The sequence below is a fragment of the Limanda limanda genome, chromosome 22 (assembly GCF_963576545.1).
Source record: "Limanda limanda chromosome 22, fLimLim1.1, whole genome shotgun sequence".
NCBI lineage: Eukaryota > Metazoa > Chordata > Actinopteri > Pleuronectiformes > Pleuronectidae > Limanda > Limanda limanda.
Genome location: NC_083657.1, coordinates 4769212 through 4777822, shown reverse-complemented (window position 1 = coordinate 4777822; position 8611 = coordinate 4769212). Strand labels below are relative to the sequence as shown.

General features: G+C 39.7%; 1 protein-coding gene across 1 annotated transcript in view; it reads left to right on the top strand.

Moving 5' to 3' along the window:
* LOC133028705 (tetratricopeptide repeat protein 39B) overlaps positions 1–3438 on the top strand; it is an 8973-nt gene extending 5535 nt beyond the window's left edge. The window contains exons 7-19 of the mRNA XM_061095691.1: positions 47–111; positions 289–394; positions 606–671; positions 866–974; positions 1209–1276; positions 1462–1521; positions 1728–1889; positions 2061–2152; positions 2307–2427; positions 2555–2666; positions 2832–2949; positions 3045–3161; positions 3276–3438. Of these exons, the coding sequence (XP_060951674.1) occupies positions 47–111; positions 289–394; positions 606–671; positions 866–974; positions 1209–1276; positions 1462–1521; positions 1728–1889; positions 2061–2152; positions 2307–2427; positions 2555–2666; positions 2832–2949; positions 3045–3161; positions 3276–3372 (1293 nt within the window). The 3' untranslated portion in view covers positions 3373–3438. The remainder of the gene's footprint in view (positions 1–46; positions 112–288; positions 395–605; positions 672–865; positions 975–1208; positions 1277–1461; positions 1522–1727; positions 1890–2060; positions 2153–2306; positions 2428–2554; positions 2667–2831; positions 2950–3044; positions 3162–3275) is intronic.
* The last annotated feature ends 5173 nt before the right edge of the window (positions 3439–8611 follow it).

Sequence of the window (8611 nt, the reverse complement as noted above, 5' to 3'; positions counted from 1 at the left end):
TTTAAAGATAATTGATCATTTTATAATTATTCTTCTCTTTTTCCAGGATGAAAACATGATCAGTTTTATCAAAGGAGGAATCAAGATCCGAACCAGCTACCAAATCTACAAGTGAGCGATTGATTCCAAACATTAACACATATTATAATAACTCGCTGATTCTTCTAAAACACAAATGTGTACTGTAGATTCATAAACTCCACTAAGCCTTGTTCTGAGTCACTGTTTTAAATGCAGCTGTAACCAGATGTTTTAGTCTAATTGTTTATGTTCCATGTCGTCCAATAGAGAATGTCAGAACATGCTGAATGTCAATCAGGGCCTGGCCGCCCAGTCTGATTCGTTCAGACAGTTTGAGGGCGGAGTCAAGCTCGGCATCGGGTCCTTCAACCTGGTGAGTTGTTTTAAAGCAACTGCTCTGATTCGTTCACCTCCACGTCCCACAAAGGAGGAGTTTGAGTGTAACATTAACGAATGTTGTTAATAATTTAATCTGTTAATTTAGTTTGGGTTGACACAGTAACTCTGTGAATCACAGATATAAACTTACTCTCTCAGATGCAGTTTCTTTATAATGTGTTAATATTCTCTGTCTGTCTCTGTAGATGTTGTCTCTCCTTCCTCAGAGGATTTTGAGGTTGCTGGAGTTTATTGGATTCTCAGGAAACAGGGTCAGTTCATCTTCCAACTTATTTTCCTCTGGACTTGTAATAAATGATAATGTGTGTTTGGTAATAGTTTCTTGAAAAGTCTTCCAGTGAAGTGGTGATCATGGCCATAAACCACAGAAAAGCTCTTATTGTGAAACTCCTGAATGAAGACTTTGGTTTTCATTAACGAGAGATGTGTTTGTGTTTCCGTGCAGGGCTTTGGTTTGTCTCAGCTGAGAGAGGGAGCCTCGGGTCACAGTCTGCGGGCGATCCTCTCCGCTCTGACTCTGCTGTTCTACCACACTTACGTTTCACTGATACTTGGTACGAAGACACACACACTCGACCTTTACTCACACATTTAACCTGCACCAGAATCATCCGGCTACACAGCTGTATCCTTGATTTGTGTTGATAAACTCAAAAGTTGTGCATTCTTCCAATCTGAGCCTGTTTGGTAAATGTACTGAGAACTCTGATTGAAACTCTGGTCCTCAGCTAGTTTGTGTGGATGTGATTATGTCTGAAGGTAACAGTGTTGATTTTGTGTTTGATAAGGAACTGGAGAGGGGAACCTGGTGGAGGCTGAAGCTCTGCTGGAGCCGTACAAACACAAATACCCCAAAGTAAGTCCACCGAGTCCTCGACTACACAAATGTGTCATTTAGCCCAAATTTAGTCTCATGTACTTGAAACAGAAACAAGAGTCATGATAAACATACATTTTAGTGTTAATCTCTGGATTTCAATTGTAGAAACACTGAAAGTGAAACATTAGAGAAGTTGTACAATGATCGTCTCCGTCCTTCAGGGATCCATTATCCTCTTCTACTCTGCACGCATCTGCACACTGCGAGGAAACTTCGAGAAGGTCTGTAAAACAAATACACACCTTTCTGTTTCTATGCTCTGGTTCTATTCCACACTGACATTACACACTCCCAAACCCTTCAACATCAATTATTTTCCAAATGTCTTTTTTCCAAAAGTCTGAAACTCTCCTTCCTATATTTCCGTCCACACAGAAGCAGCCTCAACGTATTTGTTCTGACTTTTAACCCGAGTTGTGTGTTTCAGGCCCGGGCCCGATACGAGGAGTGTATCAGCAGCCAGCAGGAGTGGAAGCAGATCCACCATCTTTGTTACTGGGAGCTGATGTGGACCCACTCGTACCAGCAGGAGTGGCAGCAGGCGTACCACTACGCTGACCTGCTGTGCAAGGAGAGCCGCTGGTCCAAGGTACATTCACTAACTCAGGTCATCCAGAGCCTGGAATTATATTTATGATAGAAATAAACCTCTGGACAATTAAAGGGTTCAGGTCATTTCATAAACGTTTGTTGAAAGAGTCGTTTAAAGATCTTTTAGAAGAGGGACAATCCCAGTTTCTCCGCTTTTTCCCGTCTCCAGGCCATCTATGTGTACCAGAAGGCCGCCATCCTCAGTATGATGTCAGAGGAGGAAGTGAAGAAGACGGGGGAGGACGTTGTGGGGCTCTTCAGGTCAGTCTGCCGACATGTTCAACTTGAAAACATTAAAGGTTTCACTTTATCTGTGGTGAATTTTACATTTACAATAATCAATATTGAGATGATTATACAGACGACCAGCGACTGTATATAAAGCGTGTGTGTGTGTGTGTGTGTGTGTGTGCAGTCAGGTAGAGGGGCTGAAACAGCGCCTGGCAGGGAAATCGATCCCAACTGAGAAATTTGCCGTGAGGAAGTCCAGACGCTACAAAACTGCTAACCCCGTGCCTCTGGTCATCCCAGCTCTGGTATAAACACACACACACACACACACACACACACACACACACACACACACAAACACACTGGTTGACAGCTCTAATTGGCCGATCATCAACATGTTCATATATTCTGAAGTAACACTTTTCTCTGTAGGAGATGATGTACGTCTGGAACGGTTTCACCATCGTGGGAAAACGACCCGACAGCACCGAGGCTCTGCTGGTGACCATCGAGGCGGCGGAGGAGCAGCTCCTCAACAACACCAGTACGTTCAATAAAACAACAACACACAGCTGCTGCTAGCACCAGTGCTACTAATACTGTGCTTAGACTGTAGATCAGGGTTGTAATTATCCTCTTATCGTAAATATGTAAATCTATGTCCTTGTTTGCTGAGACACAACATGACGTGTGTGTCTCTTTTACTCAGACCCATCAGAGTTTCATCCAGACGACAGCTGCCTGGTCCAGATGTTGAAGGGCCTCTGTCTGAAACATCTGGGCAGGTTACTGCAGGCTGAGCTCTGCTTCACACAGGTCCTGTCCAGGTAACACACACACACACACACACACACACACACATAAACACACATTGTTAATCTTGTGAAGGTGTGAGATGAACTCTGTGTGTGTGTGTTTTCAGTGAGAGTCGCATCAGATATGACCACTACCTGGTTCCCTTTACTCTCTATGAGTTGGGTCTGTTGTATAAACAACAAGGAGATTTCACTAAGGCTACGTCATACATTGAAAATGCCAAGTAAGTATCTTTCGTATAAACTACCTGAAAATATATTAAAATACCATAATATACAGTTATTTTCCTGAAGTGTGCAGATGTTTTCATGGGTACATTTGTATTTCTCTTCCTCAGGACGAACTACAAAGACTACTCCATGGAGTCCAGACTGCACTTCAGGATCCACGCGGCCCTTGGCAGCCTCAGAGGATCACCAGTCAGCACCCCATAATACTCCTGACCGCTGAGTCATGCAGCCGCATCATGAATCCAGGGATTCTCATCCAGGGATTCTCATCCAGGGATTCTCATCCAGGGATTCTCATCCAGGGATTCTCACTCCGCTGTGTCCGCGTCTTAACGAAGCAGCGACGTGTGTCCAGGTTTTCACATGACCACAGGTTTTTTATTTTATTGCTTATGAAATGTTATTTGTTAACTTATTTATTTTTTGGAAGAATGAGGTTATTTAAGTTTGTGCCTCCGACGTCCCTTTAGTACCTCACAGAGGTTTTTATCGGTGGAGCAGATTCATGGTTCTGTTGCAAGGAAACGAATCACGGCCTTAAACTGAAGGTTCAACTCACCTGAAAACCTTTCAGCATTTTTACATTAAATCAACACAATGTAACTTTTCTACCTTAAACCAGCAGCTTGATTAGAGGGAGTTTGATGGTTGAGTGACTGTGAAAACGGAGAAGATTCCCCACAGGGGGCGCTGTTGATCTGTACAAGTTACATTGTGTTGATTTAATAGAAGGGGGCAGGAACACAAAAGCTTTATTGTTTTTTTTACTTTGCCTTTTTGAAAATCTCTAATGATGCCACATCTGCACATGATATACAAATGAGGGTGTTTGTGGACACGTCATCACAGCCTTCTCACCAACTGTGGCTTATACACACACACACACACACACACAAACACACACAAACAAACACCCAAATGGCTGTAAACACACACACTTATTAGCAGTATAAAAGAATCTGTGCCGTTACTGATTCAAATAAGCAGCTTATGAGAAAGTTTATTTTTATTTATTTTACACTCCTGGAGAAATGAAACGTGTCCGTGTGGCTCTTTGTTGACTGAAAGAAAATATTTTATTCACATGACTCAGTTCTGCCTTTGACAAATGTTTGCTTCACTAGAACTACACTCGATCCACATTCGCTCAACCTTCTGTCGACCAAGCTCATGAAACACAGAAGATTCATCTTGTCGTCCTGTGTCGAGCTGCGAACGTTCTCACTGCTGTGGACGTACGGCGTCTGATTATAAACCAACTAGCCACGGAAGAGACAAGGCCGATTTCTATTAAATAATATATATATATGTTAAACAACGTCAGTTTATATATGTACTGATGAATAAGAGAAGCACAATCTATGATATCAATCCCCATCACCCTGCAAATGTGTGTTGGCTTCTTGTAGTTTGATACTATTTACCATGCTGTACATGTGATATAATAATATGTAATATTAACACAATGTTGTAGAAGAGATACAGAAGTTTTGTATTTGGTCGGTTTGTGTGATGAACAGATGGAAACGTTTTCACGTCACTGCTGGAAATCTGCTGTGTGGCGTACTGTGGTACTGTGGAGGATGCTGGTAGTAATACCATAATGATGTTACCATGGCAACCAAATGAAGCGCTTCATTCATTTTTCAATCAGGGTCGAGTACAGGTAGACGCAGGCCATGTAGACGATGACAACAGGACGTTAGTAAGTCAGACTAAATTCCTCAGTGCGCTAAAGTACAACGTTAATCCAAAACCAACCCGATGAAACGATGGAACAAACACATGAAGCTTGGTTCAGACTCTCAGGTTAGAAAAAACGTCCTTATTTGTATATAAGCTTCCATTTTAAAGACTGGATCGAACGTGGATTTGTTTTCAACCTGGAGTTGAATTCAACTTGAATAAATGCGACAGCTGCAACATTGGCCTTCTCCCTATAATGAATGTATCAACCTAAAGACCAAATTATACGTGTGTCTTATTGTCTTTTGTTTGTATTTTGTGCCTTTTTGTGTTTTTTAGTGTAATTTTCTTCATTCACTCTGAAACTTTACTTCCAAACAGTAAAATTCACCAAATGCAGTAAATATTTTGGAGTTTGTTTCAGATAAAGTCACAAAAAGTTCTTAAAGAGGTTTTGGCAATAATTCCTATGATGCTCCATCAACTCCTAATGCTAGGAAACTGCCAGCAGAGTTTTTTGATAACGTTGCGTAAACGTAAGCAGTAAAACAACAATCGTAAAAATGTTTGTTTGATCAGTAGCTATTAAACGATGAGAACAGACATGATAATCCTCCACAGTGCAATAACACGTGGATTAAGTCGTGGGCAGTGTTAGCTGAGGGTTACGACTTGTGCCTAAGATTACTAGGATTATATAGTAATAACCCGGAGGCTGCGTAGTCTGAACCAAGATGGCAAAACATACTTGTTCTCACATTAACCCAAAACAGAATCACGTTACAAATATTCTCCTTCAATTCTCACGATAAAGTAGTAAAGTAACTTTTAACATTAGCATGCAACACAGTGTGTTAACGTCAACATGTTAGCATGTTAGCCCCAGTTCATCGCTCGTGCATTAACGACTTCGAGTCACAAAACAAATTTTCTGTCGTTCTTTTGAAAAACCAAAAGAATCTTATAATAACGCCTCTTTTTTATTATATATTACAATGCGGTTAAAGTTCAGCGGTTTTGGTTTGTGCTAATATTTTAGCGTGACGCTTGAACTTAGCATCATATTGTGCTGCGCGCTGCCTCGATTCACAGTTCTTCAGGGACGACGCACCGGTGACGTATGTTTCACCCACATTAGCTTTATGTAAACTGAACGTCAAAAACCAAATTCTTGGCGTCGTCCTAGTACAAAAATATTCACTTTTCCTTGTTGCAACTTTTTTTCTCAGAAGGCTCGTGTTTCATTTGTGCTCATGTCAGTGCCTCTGTGTATCTGTATTGAAACTGTTGTTCTGAAATGTCTTTTCTATAATCTCTCTGCATGTTACTCTTAAATATATTTAAGTTTTTTTTCTAAGATGAGAATTTACTGTTTATTGTGTGTTTCACGGAAGGAAATTATATTACAGGCTTTACGGTTACAGATGATGATCCACAAGGTGCAATAAAATTGAAAACGGTCTTTGTTCATCGCTGATCACGGTGTTTTGTCACATGTTTGTGAGTCAGAGCCTTTATTTCTTCATTCTTCAGTTAATTTATAGATTTCTAATGACCACATGAGAAGTTACTGGTATTAAATGTGTGGTCAGATGTTTTGTCAATCATACAGTGCAATTAACATTTTGTTAAAGCACTAATCTAGATTTTACAAAATTTAACTGATCCCAAGAAAGTTCTTAAAAGATATTCCAAACAAAAAAGATATATATTTGAGATATTTATGTTAATTATAACTGTCATATTCATAGATATGGATTATTCAGTGGCCTGAATACCAATATACATGTTACTGGTCATTTAGATTAAATAAATACCTTTGTGTCTTTTGTCATGGAAATTTCTCAATAGTCAAGCACAAGTCATTACAATTGTTCTTTCTGGAAGTTTAATTCTACATCTGCAGATAGGCATCTGCAGATGGGTACACCGTACAAAACCATGGCAAAGATTTCATACAATGAGCAATGACATACAGGAAACACAGCACTTTTATACATTTCCAAGCTCCTCCTGGAGAGGAACACATGTTATCGATTAACCTCTTTAATCATTAGAAATAGGTGATCAGTATCCTGTCTTCTGCTCTGTCTCAGGCCACTTGAGTGAAACATCTGTATTCAAAGATCTCTTATCAATGTTTTACAACCCACTCACATCCCCTGTCATGTGACGTCATTGCTAGGTGACCATGTGAGTGAGGAAGTTATATAACATCAGTTGCTTGAGCAACACTCTGATATGTAAGGGAATCCATTTGCTCATCTTTCTATACATTAAAGTTGTTCGTTCCATAAATCAATGCCCAAATGGTAAAATTGCCACCACACTTTTATCATCTTTAGTTTGAGAAATTCATATCCAGCAGTTTATTAACGTGATAAGTTGTCGTTTTGTGTTGTTGTAGTTTTTCTTGTGGATTAATGTGCAATGTGCTCGTTCCCTTATCTCACCACCGTGGACACACAAACGCACATTGATTCATCTTGTTGATCTTGTGTGTTGTCCAGTGACATGAGCCAACAACAACACAGAACTTCAATGAATAAAAAATTAAGTGTTATTTATTTTAAATGTTGTATTTTCTATTTATTTATTTTTAAGTTTCTTGATGTGACTTCTTTCATTTTATTAAAGGGGAATACAAGTTGACAAAACAGAAGATGTAGATGCAAATTCAAATGTAAACAAATAACAGAAGTTGAGAATAATGATGGTCGATAAATCAAAACAAGTATAATATTTTAAAAAAGGCAATAAACAGGCAAGAACATTTAAAGTGCGTGGAAAATAAAATAAACTTTTGTATAAATATTAACTTCTTGTTTGCCTCTGAGGAGAAGTCAAGGTCGTGGTTAGAGTCAATACAATGTGGTTCCCAAACTAGCTGTGGGAACATTTGGAGGGTCACTGACTCTAAGAGGGGGCCACAATGTCCAAAATCCAATTTGTGTGTTTTAGCCATATTCGTTACAGAAGACAGAAAATGTTTGTTATATTTAAAATTAATAAATGTTGCTAAAGTGAGAGATTAGCAGCATCAGGGGGCATTTGGGGTCAGAGGCTGAAAGGTTTGAGAACACCTGACCCAACAGAGCTTCCCCATTTAATTCAACATCATTGCTTTTAGATTTTGTAGTAGAAAATTAACTCAGCAAGGTTGAAAAAGTATTTTGTATTCGGACAGTAAGTGTTTGAAGCTTCTCAAGAGACTTTTATGACTTTTATTTACATACAACAGATGTTTGATGACTTGAGTTGTTTTATGCTCGGAACTGTTAATGACGTCAATACAGTGAGACCTTTTGCGACTTAATTACCCATCAAAGGAAGGAGTGTATCTCTTCTTATCACCTCATGAAACACATGTGAATCAGCTGTTATGTTTAGTTTCCTGTCCTTCCTCCACATATGGAACCTGTCTTGATTGGATCAGAGAGACAGCCCTTTCCCCTGGTATATAAGATCTGTGTATCTGACTGTTCTGCATCTTCACTCTGAGTTCCTTGGGACTCCCTGTGTTGATCCTTTCTGCAGAAAGCCCCTTATTAAATACACGTAGATAACTTTGTTGTTTCCAGCCTCTTGTATCTCCAGATTTCCATCACAATTTCTAAACTTGAAAAGCCCGAAAACTGATGAGTTGGTTCCTAATATCGCAGGAAATCCAAAAAACAGACGTCCGAACTTCGACCTTCAGTAGTGGCTCCGCCCACGTGTACCGTATGTGTTTGAGTTGTTACAGGAATCTGGGTTT